The sequence below is a fragment of the Pseudorasbora parva genome, chromosome 7 (genome assembly GCF_024679245.1).
Source record: "Pseudorasbora parva isolate DD20220531a chromosome 7, ASM2467924v1, whole genome shotgun sequence".
Taxonomy (NCBI): domain Eukaryota; kingdom Metazoa; phylum Chordata; class Actinopteri; order Cypriniformes; family Gobionidae; genus Pseudorasbora; species Pseudorasbora parva.
The window spans coordinates 10832359-10853860 of NC_090178.1; the positions used below are offsets into that span (position 1 = coordinate 10832359).

The 21502-nt window shown below is 37.1% G+C and overlaps 2 protein-coding genes across 3 annotated transcripts in view; both read left to right on the forward strand.

Annotated features, from left to right (window-relative positions):
* The first annotated feature begins 4464 nt into the window (after window positions 1–4464).
* Window positions 4465–18468, forward strand: mtx1a (metaxin 1a). The gene is made up of 8 exons (XM_067448088.1): window positions 4465–4583; window positions 11314–11383; window positions 12597–12676; window positions 13918–14010; window positions 14086–14268; window positions 16300–16376; window positions 16537–16694; window positions 16813–18468. The coding sequence occupies exons 1-8, from the start codon at window positions 4503–4505 to the stop codon at window positions 17034–17036; spliced, it is 966 nt and encodes a 321-aa protein (XP_067304189.1). The 5' UTR covers window positions 4465–4502; the 3' UTR covers window positions 17037–18468.
* A 716-nt stretch (window positions 18469–19184) lies between these two features.
* Window positions 19185–21502, forward strand: part of thbs3a (thrombospondin 3a) — a 32343-nt gene continuing 30025 nt past the window's right edge. Inside the window, exon 1 of one of the 2 annotated variants that reach the window (XM_067448086.1) lies at window positions 19185–19446. Coding sequence is in view for 1 of the 2 variants with exons in the window: in XM_067448085.1 (XP_067304186.1) it covers window positions 20907–20982 (76 nt within the window). In the remaining variant the exon portion in view is untranslated. Of the gene's footprint in view, window positions 19447–20610; window positions 20983–21502 lie in introns of those variants that run through there. The other variant, XM_067448085.1, reaches the window with a different exon arrangement.

The window sequence follows — 21502 nt, forward strand, 5'->3', positions numbered from 1 at the left end:
TTTATCTTTTCTCGTGCTTTTCAGATGGTTCTCCTGAGGAGAAAAAAAAATCCTCTGATCCCACATGACTCTAGTTTCAGAAGAGGTCTCAACAACAGAAGAGGGTTTTTCCCCCCTTATGATCAAAGCTATGTTATCTACTTATATTTTCTATATAATTTTAATTTTTCTCTATATATATTTTTTAATTTCTAATTTGTCTACTTTGTTTTGTTTCTTCTTTTTTCCCCCTGTATTTTACATTTTTAAGGCATTTTAGATAAATCATCTAAGACAAAGTTCCCAGCTAACAAAAATATACTCTAAGAACGTTTTGCTAACGTTAGTTGCCATTAAGGTATTGTAATATTTATGAATGTTCAAAATAAATGTTTATCTAAAATAGTTTCTTTGGTTATGCAAAAATTTAGGGAACATTCTATTTTATCATTTTGCAAACAGTATGAAAACATAACTTTTGTATGTTCACTGAACAATCTGAAACAAGTAGTAACATTTACAGAAATATTTGACAAATGTCCACAAAAATCTTTTCCACGAATTATGTATAAATACAATTTTTGTGCTAACTTTTTGAGAACATTATTAAAGACCTGACGACTTTGAAAAAACATTCTATTAACAATTTTAAAGAATGTTTTTGTCTATAACTTTGATGTTAGCCAAAGTCTGTTTGCTGTGTTTGGTACTTACAAACCCGATTCCAAAAAAGTTAAGACATACAAATTGTGGATATAAACAGAATGCAATGATGTGGAAGTTTCAAATTTCAATATTTTATTCAGAATATAACATTCTGAATATGTTATCCGAAACCTATCTTCGTTGTCCGAAACGAAGGTCTTCCCTGAAAGAGACGATGTCTGGATGGGAGCGTATGTTGTTCTAGAACTTGGATATACCTTTCAGCATTGATGGTGCCTTTCCAGATGTGAAAGCTGCCCATGCCACACGCACTCATGCAACCCCGTACCATCAGAGACGCAGGCTTCTGAACGGAGCGCTGATAACAACTTGGGTTGTACTTGTCCTCTTTAGTCCGGATGACATGGCGTCCCAGACTTCCAAAAAGAATCTCAAATTTTGATTTGTCTGACCACAGAAAGTTTTACACTTTGCCACAGTCCATTAAATGAGCCTTGACCCAGAAAAAAACGCACGTGCTTCTGGATCATGTTTAGATATGGCTTCTATTTTGACCTATAGAGTTTTAGCCGGCAACGGCGAATGGCCCGGTGGATTGTGTTTCAATGTTTTCTGGAAGTATTCCTGAGACCATGTTGTGATTTCCATTACAGTAGCATTCCTGTATGTGATGCAGTGCTGTCTAAGGGCCCGAAGATCACGGGCATCTATTATGGTTTTCCGGCCTTGACACTTACGCACAGAGATTGTTCCAGATTTTTTGAATCTTTTGATGATATTATGCACTGTAGATGAGAATAACTTCAAACTCTTTGCAATTTTTCTCTGAGAAACTCCTTTCTGATATTGCTCCACTATTTTTAGCCGCAGCATTGGGGGAATTGGCGATCCTCTGCCCATCTTGACTTCTGAGAGACACTGCCACTCTGAGAGACTCTTTTTATACCCAATCATGTTGCCAATTGACCTAATAAGTTGCAAATTGGTCCTCCAGCTGTTCCTTATATGTCCATTTAACTTTTCCGGCCTATTATTGCTACCTGCCCCAACTTTTTAGGAATGTGTAGCTCTTACGAAATCCAAAATGAGCCAATATTTGGCATAAAATTTCAAAATGTCTCACTTTCAACATTTGATATGTTATCTATATTCGATTGAGAATAAAATGTCATTTACACAAAGTTTATGAGATCTGTACATTATTGCATTCCTTTTTACTCACAATTTGTACAGTGTCTCAACTTTTTTGGAATCGGGTTTGTAAATGAAACTGAGAACACATGAGCAATGAAAGAGCAACAGAGCTCTATATTGCTCAGATGTTGTTCTTTCATTGCTCATGTGTTTTTTCTTGGCAGTACTTTTAAAAGCATTGATCTGAATCAGTTCTGTATGATCAAGTGTCTGTTGAATATAAATCTGATTTACTTTGAATAGAGATATGAACATTGCATAAGAATAGCATAAACAGAATGGAAATATAGATATTCACACGAGGATTGGTCTAAATGAATTCAGGATCATTTCAGGAATTCAGTTTCTCTCAACAAGACATTTGGCTTTCAGCTTCTCACCATAAATAGCACATCTCACCTTTGCTGAACTGTATTTGATGACATCACTTGTGACATCAGCAGTGACATTATCCAGCAGTGTGTGTGTGTGTGTGTGTGTGTGTGTGTGTGTGTGTGTGTGTGTGTGTGTGTGTGTGTGTGTGTGTGTGTGTGTGTGTGTGTGTGTGAGCGCGCTCTGGCTTTAGCAGGAGATATCTCTCTCCTTCTAACCATTTCCACAGCTGTAAACCACATCTGTTTGCCTTTTTTAAGTTTTAGTTCAGATAAGATAATAATCGGGACTCACTGTGTTCCCTGCTAACAAAAATGTCTTCTAAGAACGTTTTGCTAACTTTCCACATTAAGTTATAAAAACATAATTTCACAACAACCCATTTTTTCATGTTTTAAAAAAACCCTTTTCCCTCTTGGTTATGAGTTGTTAAGGAAACAGTCCATTCTTCAAATATTATGTGATTGTTAATGTTCTCTGAACATTCTGAAACAACTAACATATGAAAAATGTTTCAGAACATTTCAGAAAAAAACATTCAATGAATAATGTTTTGAGAACATTATAAAGACCAGATATGGACAAAAGTTCTATTAACGTTACTTGAAGAACATTTGTTCTTAACTTTGAGAACCTTGCCAGAATGGAATGTTAGCTAAAGATCAGAGAATGTTCCCTGTTAGCTGGATTACCAGTTTGTATTAGAATTAAATCATTGTGGCATGTTTGTGTCAGACGGTTCAACAAAATAATCTCCATAAATATTTTAAACCCGATGAATGTTTTTCTTCTTCTTTCCTCCAGGTCAGAGACACTGTGGACATGGGTCCAACTCTTCCCCATGGGTCAGTAATGTTTTAGTCACTTGAGGTTTGAGTGTTTGTCTGTGTCTGAATTTTCAGTTGTTAAACGGGTCATTTAGTTTTTCCACAGGGCTTCAGTGAAGTGCTTTATGCCACCCTGATGTTTACTCGTGGGAGGAAGGACGTCATCTTACCACACACAGTTTAAAATGTTTAGTGACACTCAGTTTAGTGACTGAATTTACACTCTTCAGTGTCTTATTTTCCTATCTTGGTTTTTGAATATTTTAAAAAGCACACAATGTAGTAACATTTGGAAAACTTTATTTGTCAACATTTCCATTCATTGGCTGGTGCACTGGTATGCATTTTTTTAGTACTATTTTTTTTTAAACTTATTTCAATGTCAAAAATTTTTTTGCATGCCAATAATTTTATTATTGCATTATTGAAAATAAGTTGTATTCACAGTGAGAATGTGCAAGGTTCCTTTAGCTGTTCTTGGAACAATTTCAAAGAATTCCAGTATGTCCCAATGATGCCCAAATAAATTTTCCAGACATTTTCACAATTTGTTGAACTTTTCTTGTCATTACCCTTGATGAAACTTAATTATCTAAATGGGAACGGTTACATTAAGTGGTTACATATGTGATTTTTCTTTAGGCCATAGATTAAGTATGTGGTCTAAAGAAAAAGAAGAGGATTGCTAAAACTAACTCAAAGTTCACACAAACAGGCGGGATGGATGCTCATGGTCTGTACAAGAATGTACTGGACTCTATCAGTCCCTTGGGTATCTGGAGATGATGTCATCATGTGTGGATGTGGTTTTGGCTCATGAATTCTTGGCAGATTCCTGGGATGGAGAGTTGCAACATATGCAGCTGATTGTCCATTTGGCCAAGGGATGAAGTCTCTGCTCTTTCCTACAGGCCTACTTTAAGTAATTATATAACACAATGACACAGTTTAATTACCTAACAAACCACACCATGGTAACCAAATTGTGTTTTGTATTGCGTCTTAGTTTCTGTCAAGAAACACTTATTGTTACTACAAAAGTATACAAAATGATTTGTACAACCGTTCAAAAGTTATATATACCATGGCATAGTGATACCACATAGTTTTATATATATGTAATCCAAAACCAACTAAAATATGTTGTCAATAAAATACAATTAACTTTTTTTTAAAATAAAATAATGCCATTTCGTAATCATTAAAAATATACACATGTTTGAGTTTGACAACAAACACATCGCTAAATACAACTATAGGCATATACAGCATAGTTAAAAACAAAATAATAAATTATAATTGATGAACAATGACTCCCAGTCATTATTCACCTTTTTCTCGTGGTTTCTCAAAAATGATTCGTACAAGTATAGAATATAATAGCGGAGATCTAATCAATTAAGTTATTGGGACTTTTACTTTTCAACGCAGCAGCTCCGGGTCAGAGGTGTCTGGTCTGTGAAGATGGCGGCTCCCTGTGAGCTGTTTTGCTGGAAGGCGGGTTTGGGTTTACCGTCAGTAAATACGGACTGCCTCATCGTGCTGGTGAGTTTTCATCACAGGCACATGTAGACTGGATATTTCTATTAGTTGGCTTCTGCTCCATGTTTGTACAGCGATCCGCTTTGTTACCGCCCTTACAGTGTAGGTACAGTGATAACGTTAACTTACCACAGTAAAGGCTACAGTGCCTTTACATTCAAATTTATTTCAATTTTACGTTATTGTAATCTCTTTCAAAAGTTTTCTCGCATCTCACAGCGTTCACTTTCTCACATCAATACACCCACACAGCTAAGATTAAAACGCAATACAATATACACGCATAGCCAGAAGTACATGTAACGTTAAATGCGTGTTCCTTATATATAATTATTACGTAAAATAATTAATGCATTCATCAAACTGTTTATCCTATCTTCTATATAGGGTGTTGGAAAATAATTATACTTTTTATAGAATATATTTAATATTTGCTATTATTAGATGTGTTATACTATATATATATATATATATATATATATATATATATATATATATATATATATATTATAAAGTATAATTATTTTATATTTAATATGTATACACAATTATGCATTTCATTTCTTAAATTTCTCTTTTCTGTGAAACAACATTTTCCAGAATGAAAGTCTGGAGATTATCAAGATGATCAGTTGATCACTAATGTCCAAGACTCCCAGCTACTATTTTTATATTTTAATTATGGGGCAGCCAATTATGTGTACTTTTTTTTTTTTTTTTTTTTTTTGGCAAACGGGTAGGAAAAGGGGTCTACCACTACAGTTGCCCGGGGCCTCACATGACCACGATCTGACCCTGTCTAAATACCAGTCGGATCATGCTGCACTTTGAAACTGCAAATCTCCATTGTGTACTCTTCATGATTCAAAGCTCAAATTCATATCTAAGTTTTATTCCAAAGCCAAGGTCCTTATCAACAGATATTTTTATTGCATGAATCATCATGTGGGAAGTTTCCTCCACTCATCTTATTTTTCCACTTCAGTTTGGTCGCACCAGGGCGCCACCTGTCTGTGCTACTGTAAACCACAAACCCACTTCTGTCATCTGGAGTTAGCATCAATCTCATCTCCCATCGGCAGCTTTGGAGACTGAATTCAGATCCATATTATTCCTAATCAACAAAGGTTGTGTGTGGGCAAAGAACCTGGTTACTATTGCTGAAATCACATGTTAAAGTGATTAGGTTACATCAGTGCTGTGTGTTTTGGACTCTCTTGAGTGTTGTGGGATTTTTCCAGCTCGCCAGCGGTTGGGTTGATGTCTGTACATGACGGTCTGTCTGCACCTATTGAGGGAGCTTTGAAAACCGCAGGCATGTTTTGCTCCCTCTGTCTGACGGTTAGGTAATGTGAAGTTCATTCAGAATTTTCCAGAATATCTCACTGCACCAGAAAGGATATAGTTGCATTAAATGTGACTGCATGTGAAGATTGCAGATGCCTGTCAGCTGCCAACTTGAAGTTAGGCCTGTTATAACATTATAACATCATACCATATGTTTGGCAGTGATACATTTTTGAGCTCATAATTGTGATTAATTATAATTTTTTCATTAGTCTTGTCGTGCAGTTTATGCTTATGACATACATATTGTAAGTAGATGCCCATTAGTCATGTTAACGTACATGACTACAGTCATTTTAAAATACAGATACATTAGCTGACTCTGACTTACAGTCTAAAGCTTGCCGCTTTCTATTGTCAATTGCACTAGTTCCTGTTGTGGTTCTTAAACTGGCAAACCGCAAGGGGGTGGTGGAAACAACTCTCCACTATTCAGATTTTGGACTGCAGTCCCTATTTCAAATGTCAATATTACATACTGCACCCATAAAATGCCCCTATTATGCTATTTTAAAGGCTCCTAATTTAGTTTTAAAGGTCTCCTTTAGAAGGTTTACATACATCAAAGGTCAAAAGGGTCTTTAATTTTCTCATTGGATGAATCAGTCTCTCCTTTCCCTGAGCTGCTCTGCTCTGAGTGGCCATATAGCCAATAAATGTCGCGTTCTTGTCAGACTCAGAAGCTAAACACTCACTGTTTCATTAAGACAGTAATAACATAAGTTAGCCGGAAACTTACACAATATAAAACACAAAACTATGTACACACCCAATTCCACAAAAGTTGGGACACTATACAAATTGTGAATAAAAAAGGAATTCAATAATTTACAAATCTCATAAACTTGTATTTTATTCACAGTAGAATATAGATAACATATGAAATGTTGAAAGTGAGACTTTTTGAAATGTAATGCCAAATATTGGCTCATTTTGCATTTTGAGAGCTACACATTCCAAAAAAGTTGAAAAAGGTAACAATAAGAGGCTGAAAAAGTTAAATGTACATATAAGGAACAGCTGGAGGACCAATTTATTAGGTCAATTGGCAACATGACTGGGTATAAAAAGAGCCTCTCAGAAGTCAAGATGGGCAGAGGATCACCAATTCCCCCAATGCTGCGGCAAAAAATAGTGGAGCAATATCAGAAAAAATTGCAAAGAGTTTGAAGTTATTCTCATCTACAGTGCATAATATCATCCAAAAGATTCAGAGAATCGGGAACAATCTCTGTGCGTAAGGGTCAAGGCTGAAAAGCCATAATAGATGCCCGTGATCTTCGGGCCCTTAGACGGCACTGCATCACATACAGGAATGCTACTGTAATGGAAATCACAACATGGGCTCAGGAATACTTCCAGAAAACATTGAAACACAATGGCCACGGGCCATTCGCTGTTGCCGGCTAAAACTCTATATAGGTCAAAATAGAAGCCATATCTGAACAAGTAAACATTATCCAGAAAGCACAAAGGACAAGGACAACCCAAGTTGTTCAGAAGCCAGCATCTCTGATGGTCTGGGGTTGCATGAGTGTGGCATGGGCAGCTTGCACATCTGGAAAGGAACCGTCAATGCTGAAGGGTATATCCAAGTTCTAGAACAACATATGTCTCTTTCAGAGAAAACCTTGTATTTTCCAACATGTCAATGCCAGACCACATACTGCATGGCTGCGAAGAAGAAGGATCCGTGTACTGAAATGGCCAGCCTGCAGTCCACATCTTTAACCCATTGAAAACATTCAGCGCATCATAAAGAGGAAGATGCGACAAAGAAGACCCAAGACAGTTGAGCAACTAGAAGCCTGTAATAGACAAGAATGGGACAACATTCCTATTCCTAAACTTGAGCAACGTGTCTCCTCAGTCCCCAGACGTTTGCAGACTGTTATAAAAAGAAGAGGGGGTGCCACACAGTGGAAAACATGGCCTTGTCCCAACTTTTTTGTGATTTTTATTTTGTCCCAAGTTTTATTTTCCCCTTAAAATGATACATTTTCTCAGTTTAAACAATTGATATATCATCAATGTTATATTCTGAATAAAATATTGAAATTTAAAACTTTCACATTGCATTCGGTTTTTATTCACAATTTGTACAGTGTCCCAACTTATTTGGAATCGGGTTTGTATTTTGCACACCCCGTAGAAAATATATACATCAATAATTATTCATACTTACAGGTTTTGATTCTGAGGAACAAGCTGTTCTAAATAAACCCATCTTTTCAGAGCAAGTGTTTTGCGAATCCCACGCTGACCTAAATACGTAAAATGCCCTTTAAACGTGGGTCAAGTTGTTTGCACAACGTATACCATAGGCTGGTATTTTGCAGATGTATTTTCTAGTGATTTAGAACCGTCATGCAGTGGGATTCGAATTACAAACGACTCGTATACGCGTTCAGAGTCGACTCTTTCTTTTGAGGAACTTTGCAGAACGTTAATGCAGAACAAGTAATAAGAATTAAAAGAAATAATATGTATATATGTACTACTATGTAATAGTTTTCTGTTCATGGTAAACTTACTACCTAGTTACTTGGTGAACCTTTAGATGTTAAAATGAATGAAAAAGTGTTCTAATGTGGAAACTCAATAAAATGTTGCTGTTCAGCAAAAACATTTACTCTAGCTTTTGTTTATTGATGAATTAACCCCTGCTGTGGCTGCTTTGTGATGGTATAAGAACACTCCCTTAACAACAGAGCAGTGATTGGATGCACAGTAAGATGTGGGCGGGGCTTAAAATCAGGACAGCCCAATCATAATCTGCGCCACTCTATTTAAGGATCTTATGAAATGTTCAAACTAATTATTACCATCTGCACTTTCAAGACAAGCTGTTCTGTCATCCGTGGCCTAATTTCAGTGTGTTTATGTGTACAGCAGGAGTCTGATGAACTGCTTTACTGTGGGCAAAGTGGACTTCAGCCAGCTGTAGTTTTCCTCCTCGTGTTTGTTTTGGACTGTGCCGGTTGTTCACGTAGGGATGATTTATTTCCAAACTTGATCCTCTCCACTTTACGAGCCACAATTTAGGATTCTGTAGGAATCAATCTAGTAATAAATCTGAGGTTATGATGTCAGCCTTTGATGGAGTTAACTGCGCTTTTCCAGCTCACCGCGCAACTGCAACCGGGAAAAGGAGAAATTAATCTCAGAACTCACTACTCAGCTCTTTCCACAAATCTGGTTCCCTCTCCCCCTTTTACAGTCACAGTGAGTTTTAGAGTCTGAGTGCTGGCAGCCCAATGTTAAAGAAAATTTTGCTGCTATTCTGCGGTTGATTTTCACTGAAACACAGGAGAAAATTTGAAGCATCTTTATGCAGTTCTTTTGCATTGATCATAGTGACCAAAGCTCCAAAACTAACATAAGTCTGTATTCATACAATATTTTCCATGTCTCTTAGATCAGGGGTTTTCAAACTTTATGATGCCAAGGACCCCCAAGTATGATGAACTTTTATGTGGGACCCCCTTCCTAAAATCCATCTATTTTTATTTAGGCATAAGAAAAAACATTTAAAACTGTTAAATTAAAACACAAAAACACATCAATTGTGTGACATTATAAATACAAAATATGGTTTTCAAACTTAATAAATTGGCTATAGCCTACTTTAATGTTGGATGTAAAAACATAAAGAAAAATTATTTGTACAATAAATGTATGCAAGCAGCTTACGTACTGCGTTACAACCCCAGTGAGTGAGATAAAGGGGACTGCGAAGAAAGATACAAAGCAAACATTTACAATTCTGGAAAGTAGCCTATGTACATGGCAAGAGAGGAGAGAAACATTTAGAATAAAACTGAATGTTTGGTAGATTTTATCCATTTTTGCTTTGTCTTTTTATTCTCTGAAATTTTCTGGGGACCCCTTAGAACCTTCTGGAGGACCCCTGGGGGTCCCCGGACCCCAGTTTGAAAACCCCTGTCTTAGATGATAAATTATATCTTGGGGACAGACTGGCTTAATTTTATAGCATAAATATTTCCATCCATTTTTCTTTATCCTATGTTGGGTCACTGGAGAGTGCTAGAAAGAAATGCAATTGCTATAAAGAAAAAATATTTACTTGCTGTAGTCTGTAACCTTTTTTGGTTAAAACTGATCCAAAATCAATTTTTAAGCAAGTACTTTGAGCAAAATTTGAGCAAGTTTGTAATAGTGTTGTACTGGTGTTACTTGATTTCTGCTGGAAATTCAAGCATGTATTTGCGCCATTAAGTCACGTCTGTAACTCTGTATACATTAAGGAGGAGCCCGGCTAGTAGGCTATCTTATGTGAGGATGCTGCAGGTGGCGGATCATTTATAGCCTTTTCTGTCAGCAGCTGGAATAATTAAATTTATCACTGATGGCAAATTGTAATCCAGAAAGGTCCAGACGACATAATCAGTGACAACTGGAGATTCACCCGTATGACAATTATAGATAATACTACAGAAATTAAAATGTAGAGGTAACGCAAATTTTGCGGGGAAAATTCTTATTTTGGTCATCCTTCCAAGAAGCAAAATCTGTGATTTTAACGTGCAGTATCCACACCGGTGCTGTGACTGCCAGCAATCCGCACATACTCCCCTCAAAACATTAGATTCATTCGCGCTGAGGAGCCATGCCAATGCACAACCCACAGATAATAATTCTGAAAAAAACTGCAATTATAGGTTTCAAACAGAGATGGCAGCAAAGAGGCAAAACTTACCGACTGCAGCTTTGTTTCACATTTTGTTATTTGTAATGACTACATCATATATATAGTATTGTATGGCATTTGGACACCGTTATTGTCAGTTGTTTAAGAGCTGCATGAAGATTCTTCAAAAATCACACAAGGGTATCTGAATTTTAATTTCTGAGTGAACTATCCTGTTAGAAATCAAGGCTGATCATTCTTGAGTAATTCTTGACTTCTGCTTGAAGTGTAAAGAAATCACTCCAGGGAATTTAACCCTGGTCATTAGTAGTATGCTTGCTTTCAATGGAAAGAATCTGCTAAATGATGTTCTGAGCCAGGTGTGAAGCGCTGGATCTGTCAGCTCTCAGCCACATGTGCTGGAATGTGAAATTACGTCTTCCTTTATCGGATGTCATCGTAAAACGAGGCATCCTGTCCAAGAGCTAAATGGAGCTGTTTCGTGTTGCTTTTAGTGTAGTTAACTAGCAATTGTTTATTCAAGTTGTGTTCTTGCTTTCTTGATATTGTTGTTGTCATCTATATTTTGTAAGGTTGTGAGATTGTGTACTCTTCTTTTGTCCATTTTTGCTCGAATATAAATGGTACTCAAATTGCTTCTAACAGCAGATTTATTATTCTAACTTGGCAGTAATGATAATAATAATAATTATTATTTTTTATATCATTTTCCAGGCATATGCTCGCTTCGCTGGAGCTCCACTCAAAATTCACAAGATTTCTAACCCCTGGAGAAGCCCCACAGGTAAGCAGGCCCAGTTTTAACAATCTGTTTCTTGGCAGACACTCCACATTCATTAAAGAGGATTGTTTAGCATGTTTTAACTGAAGCACAGGCCTCTTCCTCTTTCCTGCCGAGCTGCTGATAACTTGCATCTGTATGTTTCTCTTTCCACATACTTGTCTATCTCATAATTGTTTTCCTTGGCTTCTAAATTCTCCCGAAGTTCCAAATCGGATACATAAATAAAAATTAAGGACCTATCAAAAGCATAATTAATTAACCTGTTTACATTCTAGCAGACCCCCTCTTTTGGAGCGTGATCATTTAATTTTTATAAAATGTATAATATATAGCTACTTAAAACATTTAAATAAACATTTACGTTTTTTTAGACATAAATTAATACTTTAATTCAGCAAGAATGCTTAAACTGTATCAAAAGTGACTGAAAAGAGTAAAGACGTGTAATGTTACAGAAGCTCTCATTTTCAAAAACATGCTGTTCTTTTAAACTTTCTATTCATGGACGAATGCTGAAAAAAATGCATCATGTTTAAAAATATATATATTATTATAATAATTATAATTATTAAGTAGCACAACTTTTTTCAACATTGATAAGAAATGTTTATTGAGCACCAAATCAGCATATTAGAATGATTTCTGAAGGATCATGTGACACTAAAGACTAAAGTGATGCCTAACGTCCAGCTTTGAATCACACAAATAAATTACATTTTAATTCAAATAGAAAAAAAGCTTTAAAATTGTAATTATTTCACAATATTACTGCTATTGCTGTGTTTTTAGCATACAAATGCAGCCTGGCGAGCATATATATAAAAGATGTGGTTATTATTATAATTAACTGCATGTACTTACTATATGGTTGATTATGGTTTAGTTTAGGGTTAGTTGCATGTAATTATGCACAGTTTATAGTAATTACTATAGTAACGACATGCAACATGTGTAACAAGGACACTGTAAAATAAGTGTAACCAAAAAATCTTTTCCAAAAAAAAGTTTTTGTGGCAGAATGATAATGTTATCATTTTTGGTACGTTATCTAGAGGTCATGCATTGTCATTATTGATATCCAGAGTGATAGCTATCTTAAATAGATTGTCGTTGGTCATCTTTGTAGGCATTTAGAAAAATCGCAAAACTTTGGCAGTAAAATCAACCAGGCAAAACAAAAAGTGCTTTACTGATGCTAATGTCTTCACTGAAGGTTCACTACCTGCTCTCAGGACCAAAGATGAAGGCAGCTGCTCTCAACCCAGTCAGATCATCATTCAGTTGAGGAAACAGGTGATTATCTCTCGCCCGCAAAATCCTCCCGTTTCACTGTTGCCGTGATAGTGTCGCTGTATATGTCACTCTTCATGGGCTCATTTTGTTCCAAACAAAGCTTAGTTTAGTCGTTTTGGGTTAATTCATTTGAGGACTGCAGTTTCCAATGATGCATGCTGCCATCATAAAGGCCCTAATTTTCTCATTAATCATGTTTGATTGCACGATGAAGGTATCCATTAAATTGGTTTGGAATGAGACACAATAAACATGTGTTTTCAGGACAGGTTTTAATTACGTGGATAATTAAAACCCTTTCTAGAAATATGTTTCTTTTCACTCATTCTGCCAGGTAGTAGTGCAATTCAGCCTAGAGTCAAAGACATACACAGATCAAGTCAATGCTTGCAGCTTCGTTCACAAAAACTAAACTTTTTGGATGCTAAAATACCACAATCTTGATTAGCTTCAGGTGTTTTTAATTAGGGTTGGAGCTAAACTATAGCTGTGTCTCATTTCAGAAGGCTGCGTCCTCCGGAGGTCGCCTTTGAAGGCTGCATACGTCATAAGGCCGTATTATTTTTTTAAAAGTGAGTAGGACACTCCAAATGCGACCTTCGAATGCGTCGTCCTTTCACAGGATTTCGGAGTGTGCATGAGGTGTAGCCTTCGCGGCTAGAGATAACCCACAATTCTTTGCGCCATCGTTAACAACCGTCATATATTTTGTTTAGAACAGTACATTGCTGTCAAGACAAGAAACATTTCATAGTAATTTTTAAGTTATAAATAATTTTCATTCATATAAACTGGCGTGAGAGCGCAACGAGGCTGAACGTGTTGGCATAGCAACGTGATACTTCCTGCCTGTGTGTCCTACGAAGGACGTTTCGTTTAATTCTGATTGAGGACACTCCGTATACTGCATCCTACACAGGACGTGTCCTCCGGAGGACGCAGCCTTTGAAATTTAACGAAATGAGACACAGCTTATGCAAGAGAGTGGCCCTTCTGGATCAACGTTCCCCACCCCTGCTTTACACCATACTAATAAATATTGTAGTCTAAAGCCAGGTGTTTCAGTTTCATTGTCTATCCCCTGTAAATCATCACTACAGTGCTCAAAAAAATAAGGCATTCGTAGGTTGTAATCACTGACCCTGCTTGAATGGTATGACATGACATGATTTTGGAAAGGGACTACCTGTTTGTCTGAACAATAGAAGTAGTAATAGAAATGCTGTAACTTTGTCTTTAAGAAATACAATGCAGACTATGATCTCTCGGCCAAAGAGGGCGCAGACACGATGGCCTTCATCTCGCTGCTGGAGGAGCGTCTGTTGCCTGCGCTGGTGAGATTTGAATCCTGAAACTTGATGATAGTTTTGGTGGGTGCGTGCTCAAACTCTCTTCTCATGTTCCGCCAGATCTACGCTTTATGGATCGATCCTAAGAACTATGCGGAAGTGACGCGGCGCTGGTATGGAGAGAATATGTGTTTCCCGCTCAATTTCTTCCTGCCTGGCCGCATGCAGAACAGGCAGCTGGAGCGACTCCGTCTGATCCGAGGAAACAGCGCGCTGGAGGCGGGAGAAGAGGCAGAGAAGGAGGTGAGATGGGAGGAGTTGGCTGCGTGTTCTCTGCTTGCGCTTCTGGATATTGTGTTTGATAGTATTTGTGTTTGTGTGCCGTGCAATGTGCATCAGATGATGTGTTTGGCTACTGCGACACTAACACCCTCCTTCAGAGAACAGGGCGGCTTTAAGACTCCAGCCAGAGGCAACAATGCTCTGGTCCTTGTCCCTTCAGAGAGGACACTGATAAAACAGCAGATGTGAGGAATCTGGGTTAGGATAGAGCAGAGAGGATAGGCTGAGATGGAGCAGAAGTTCCGTTCTGGCAGAGAACTAGTTGCTAGAGTTAGGAAACTATTCTGCGTATGATACTTTGAGTCACAATTGGCACTCTTGTGATCTGCTCACTGAGCAAAATGCTATATTTTGCAATGTTTAGGCCCAGTCATTCTAATAAGGAACTATATTAGCATTCACACCAATGGACAATATCATTGTTTATAATAAGCACACCCTGCAGTTATGCCATCTGCCGCTTTAAATGCACAAACTCTTAAAGTTGTGTCGAATCTGCATTGGCTGTTAATGTTTGTATTGTTCATCAGCTGTAAAAAAAAATTCTGAAATGTATTCTTATATTATATACAGTATACATATCGTTATAGACTGCCCTATTCTCATAGAACAATTATTATAACTTTATGTAATTTTATAGTTATCATCCTTGTTGTGAACAGGGCTTCATGTTTATATATATATATATATATATATATATATATATATATATATATATATATAATATAAAAATTAGATGAGCAAATTTAAATGAGCAAAAAAAAAAAAAAAAAATATATATATATATATCTCATTATGCATGATGTCTTGATGTTTGTTTCTTTTGTTCCTTGTTTTTACCCAGTTTACATGGTTTACTGATGAATTATTTTGGCAACACTCATTAAAAGTAGCATTTGGGGGGGGGGGGGTAAATTACTAAAATTACTACACATTATCAATATAAATACTAAAAATAAATACATGCAAATACTGCAGATTATTAAGACTAATTCTTACTATCCCCTCTTGTTTAATGGGGTAAGCACACTTGCATTCTCATTTCAGAGGTGTTGTGAGTAAATGATTACACACTGATTCGTGAGTTCAGTGTTGAACAGATCAGTTCATTAAAATGAATCGGTTCAAATGAGTCATTACTTCGCGAATCGGACAAAAGTGGACGTGTTATGTGTGACTCCAGACTATTAAAACAACTGCTCAGTTACTGGGATTTTCACGCACAACCATTTCTAGGGTTTACAAAGAATGGTGTGAAAAAGGAAAAACATCCAGTATGCGGCAATCCTGTGGGCGAAAATGCCTTGTTGATGCTAGAGGTCAGAGAATGGGCTGAATGATTCAAGCTGATAGAAGAGCAACTTTGACTGAAATAACCACTCGTTACAACCGAGGTATGCAGCAAAGCATTTGTGAAGCCACAACACGCACATCCTTGAGGCGGATGGGCTACAACAGCAGAAGACCCCACCGGGTACCACTCATCTCCACTACAAATAGGAAAAAGAGGCTACAATTTGCACAAGCTCACCAAAATTGGACAGTTGAAGAAAAATGTTGTCTGGTCTGATGAGTCTTGATTTCTGTTGAGATATTCAGATGGTAGTCAGAATTTGCCGTAAACAGAATGAACCTGGATCCATCATGCCTTGTTACCATTGAGCAGGCTAGTGGTGGTGGTGTAATGGTGTGCGGGATGTTTTCTTGGCACACTTTAGGCCCCTTAGTGCCAATTAGGCATTGTTTAAATGCCACGGCCTACCAGAGCATTGTTTCTTACCATGTCCATCCCTTTATGACCACCATGTACCCATCCTCTGATGGCTACTTCAAGCAGGATAATGCACAATGTCACAAAGCTAGAATAATTTCAAATTGGTTTCTTGAACATGACAATGAGTTCACAAACATTGACATAGGAATATGTAATCTAGTTGTTTCTCCTACATTACTTTGTCTCTATTGCCTGTGACTCTTCATATTTCCCTCCAGCTTTACCATGATGCTCTGGAGTGCCTGAATCTTCTCTCTCAGCGTCTGGGATCGAACAAATTCTTCTTTGGAGATTCGTAAGTCCTATAATTAGAAAACAGCAATGTTTTTTAAATATAAAGGCTGATCTTTGAGAGTCACTTCAAGACCCTTGGTTGATCATGACTTGGGTGTAATACACATTTTGATATACATTTTGTGTGTGTGCGTGTGTGTGTGTGTGTGTGTGTGTTAAAGGCCCTCTTCTCTGGATGCATATATGTTTGGTCATCTAGCACCGCTTATTAGGATCCGACTGCCTAACTGCCGACTGCAGCAGAACTTGAAGAATCTGGACAACTTGAACACATATTGCTCTAACATCCTGAGCCTGTACTTCCCCAGTGAGAGTAAAGGTGGGCAACCAACAACTACAATAAAGAGTTTGCATAGAAAAAAATGTGCATCGTTGTTTTTCTGTCTGTAGAGATTTTGTTTCATAACGGGTCCTGTTCTTGTCTTTTCTGTATACAGAGGGCGTCAGTCGTCCGGTGTCCAGCACACAGCAGGGGAGCGACTTTGACAACCAGCCATACAAGAGACGCAAGCAGCTGCTGTCAGTGCTGGTTGCTGTGGCAGCAATGTTAAGCTACGCGCTCCTCACCGGCATAGTAGCTATTGAGCATATGCAGGAGGAGGAGCATGTAGGCCCCGCCTCCCTCAGAGGCCCCTCCCATGAGGATGAAGAGGAGGAGTGAATGAAAGTAGGGCTTTCTGTTAGTTGCACTAGGATGGTCACTTCTACACGGCGGATCAATATATAAAGAACCATATTGTTAGGGATTTATGTATTATTTATTCCTTGACTTGAGCTTTAATGGCATACGTTTAATTTTATACTTTTGTTAGATTCTGTTTCTCCATAGAGAAACTCCATAGTTAATCTCTTTAACTTGGTGTTGTTTGTTTCACCAAAAATAAAAAAGCATAACTATTTATAGCTACTAAAGTTAAACTAAGTTCAGAGCATTTAAAACTGTGTTACCAACTGAGAGATTTCCTCAACTTTACTTGTGTGGACCAAAACAGCACTTTTTAAACCCGTTTGATAGCTTTATGATAATGAAAATGAGAGATTCTCATCTAATGTGCTATTGCCTCGGTCAAAGGGTTTCTAGTTTTAATGCACATTTTATTTGCTAACTGCATAAATAATCCATTCTGCTCCATTGTCAGTACTTTATCTGCTGTTACACTTCAGACAGATGACTGCTCCTGTTAATGTGAGGGATCCTATTGATGGAAATAGGAATTTACCAATATTTAGTCTAGTTTGAGTCAAAGAAGTAGATAAAAAAAAAGGAAATCATTATTTTCCTTTGTGCTGTTCCAAACCTGTGGCTTGGTTTCTTCTGTGAAACACAAAAGGATGTAGCCAGAATGTCAACTATGCTGATTGCCTTTTTTTTCAAGCTCCAAAACAACATAGTAACTTGCATTAAAGTAGTCTAAACAACTTGTGTGCTATTTTTCAAAGTATTCTGCAGCTATAAGATAGTTTATGTGAGAAAAGTTCCATAATTTTTGTAATTATTTGCTAAAATATTCCTCTTGACTCTTGCATCTTATTTGCACTAAATTTGCATATATTATATGCACATTAAAATTTAGTACAGAATACTTGGCATGTAAGAACTAATTACATTTGTCATTGCTATTTAAATTTGATTATCGGGGCAGAATGGTTCAAAACAGCATTGATCATTGAATAAAAAATATACAGGGGAGAAAATTGACTATTTAAATTTTTGGGCTCACAAAAGACATCATGACATCCACCTTACTGCAAATGATAAAAAGAAAATGTGGCTTTTGTTATTGAGGATTACAAATTGCTCTCAGATGGAGATTTTTTAGGAGGCAGTAACAATTAAAAAAGCCAAAAGATACTGTCCAAAGGAATCTCGCTGACAGACTGCAAAACTGGCTAAGATGTTTCAGTTCCTGTCACTTTCCATGAGGTTTCCTGTAAAAGTGATTTTTTTTCTCTCTAGTTAAACTATGTTTGAAAGAGAAACAATGGATTTTTGAAGATTGCTGATTCAGGTATTATGAATTGTGTGGTCATTTTTTCTCTTAACATCAATTGTTTTGTACCTTATTAAAGCTTCAAACCCAGTTCACCTTTTACATGGTTGTGTTGATTTGTTCATATTAATTTATAAACAAGTGGAAAGGAAATTTTAAATCTTTAAACTGAACAGTCAGTTGATCTCTTTTCACTAGGTGTTTTGTGCTGTAAATATTGCTTATGGATTTCTATTTTCATAGTTTTAAGGGGAAATAAACAGTCCTGAATAATCCTAATTCTGAATGACGTTTCTTTATTTTCTGCAGATGCAATGCTTCATTGACACAGAGGGAGTTGCGCCAACAAAAAACTGATTGTATCTGTTGCATTGTTGTAACAAAAGGCCCTGAGGACTGTGTGTGTGTGTGAAGTGGAGGTTTTGAGAGAAAGATATTCTCTTTAAGAAACAATTTACCTGCCGGCAGTGTTTCCGAGCATCGGCTGAGCGAGGTGCTTTGTGAATTTGTGCCTTGGGGAGACACAGCTGCGTGTTACAGCACCAGACTGGAATCTCTCTCTGGCTCCTGTTCATTCCTGGGTTTGTTTCCTTGTATTTGTTCGTGGAAACATAGTGAACCCCCTCCCCACCGCCAGATCCAGAGCAATCAGGAGCTCCCTGAAGTCACACGACAGCGTTTAATGACCTCAACAAAAATCATCTGGGAAAGAATTTCTGTTTGAGAAGGAAAAATGCATTTGGATTGTGCTTATTTTCCACACAGGGATTGAGACGGGGGTAGTGGGTGGGTGGGGTTATGCTCTGAACTATGTGTCATGGACCAAACTGGTTCTGGTTTTGTTCAGGGTGTAAAAGTTAGATTCATGACTCCATTGTGAAAATTTTACTCAACTCATATTTTCCTTTCTGGGAAGAGGGCTGTTTAACAAGTCCCCTAATTTAAAGCACTTTCGGATGGTGCATAGAACAAAAAGCTGAACAATTTTTTTTATGCTTGCAGGGTCCAGTAAAGCTCAAGTATGACAGAACTGTTCCCCCGACACCTGCTGTTAAAAGCTGTTTCTAAGGAAACTCGGAGGTAATGAAAAATAAACATCACCCCAGGACAGACTGTCGAGACTGGACGCTAAAGCTGAACAGCCCTCGTACTACTCTGCTTAAAATGTCAACAGCTTTTTCTTTCTTTATGCAAATAGATAGTTTTTGCTTGCACATTGGTGCAACATCAAAAGCTGACACTGTAATTTTGAGTTTGAGCATAGACGGCCATATGTTCAGCCATTAAGCCAGTGTTTGCATTTTTTGGTATCATTTAAAATAATTGATATATTAAGACTAACAAAAATTGTAATGGTGTCTATTACCATGTAGGATTTACTTTAAAACAATTGTCTCATAGAAATGCAAACAATTGCAATAGTTAACAAAGAAACGATAATTACAGACCCGACAAGTAACAATAGATTTGATAACACACATTGATTGGAATTGTATGTAGAAATGGTATTTTCTTGTAAAATGTACTCCATTAATCAATACTTTTATTTACAACTTTGACTTTTTTAAGGAATTGTTCACCCAAAAATGCTGTAATAATTTACTCATCCTCAAGTTGTTCCAAACCAGTATGAGTTTCTTTCTTCTGCTGGACACAAAAGATGTTTTAAAGAGTGCCCCAAACCAGAAAGTTGATGACACCCATTACATTCCATCGTATTTTCTTATGGATGTCAATGGGTGCCATCAACTATGATTACCAACATTCTTCAAAATATATTTTGTGTTCAGCAGAAGAAACTCATTCAGGTTTGGAACACATTTTTCATTTTTGGGTGAACTATCCCTTTAAGGGAAAGCTTTTCTCTTTGCTTTTCTCTCAAATGTCAAATGTTTTCAGCAGGTTTAAGTTATCAAAAAAAGTAACTGTTACCTGATTGAGTGACCACATCTTCACTTGACGCTAAACAGACGTTCGTGAACAGAAGACACGTAGCCTACGTAGGCCTACGTCAAGAACATTGTTATTTTTGTAGATTCTGCATTTTATTTAATATTATTTATTAATTTTAAATCTTTAGGCGATTTTGCCTTTCGCGAGAAGCGAGAACCCTCAACATATTAACTATATAGAAATTACCTATATACCGACGTGTGAAGCTTTTTCATGGTGTTCCTGTTCTCCAGTCAATTTAAAAACAATAAGGCTGAACTTATTAAAAAAAATAAAAAACTGTCTCGAGAAACAGTCCCTTTATTTATGAACGCTGAACGCAGCATGTGAACAACGACCCCTGAGTCTGCTCGTGCAACGCGTGTGTGTGTTTTACAGGAAAATAATGTGTTGTATGATGATGAAGAGGGCGGATTCAGTTCTCAGATCAGCTCATTCTCTCTGTCTGTGAACTCAGCTCACTCTCTTGCGCTCTCCTGCACAGCGCAGGTTTGTTCCAGTGGAAATATTTCGCATTTCAATGCATCGCTGACGGATCTGTTCTGGATATTTCCTGCATAATTTTTGCGTTTATTTTTTTTGTAACCATGAAAGTTTGGGTCAGTCTCTTCGTGTTGATGTTCGTCCGGTCCGCAAAGAGTGCACAGAAGCAAGACGTACCTGGTAATTATGCTTTTTCCAGTTATAAATAGGGCCTATTGGTTTTACAAAAAGTAAAACATTTCTACCTGGTCCAGTTAAAAGAGCTGTGAAAAGAGATGATAGAAAACTGATAAAAAAAATATTCAGTGGGCATGAGGATTTAGAGGAGATCGAGTGCAGTTTCTCTCAGATAATATTGTAGGAAATTCATAATTTACTCACTTTCATATTCTGCTAAAACTATGACTTAGCCTACTTTCCTATGTGGAGCACAAAAATAAATATTTAGAATAATATGCAATATATTATGAATAGGGGCTTTCAAAAATGACGCAAAAGTATTAGAAAAGTGATGATGCACATGACTCGTTCATATTGGATTCGATTCAAAACAATTTGAGTCAGATTTTTTTTCAATGAATCAGCTGACCTATTTCACAAACCCATTCTGAATGATTCATTCACAAATAGGTCTGCTCAGTTCGATGACGGATTCATTGGCTGGAAGTGATTGGGAACGATTAAGCATTGTTAAAAATAA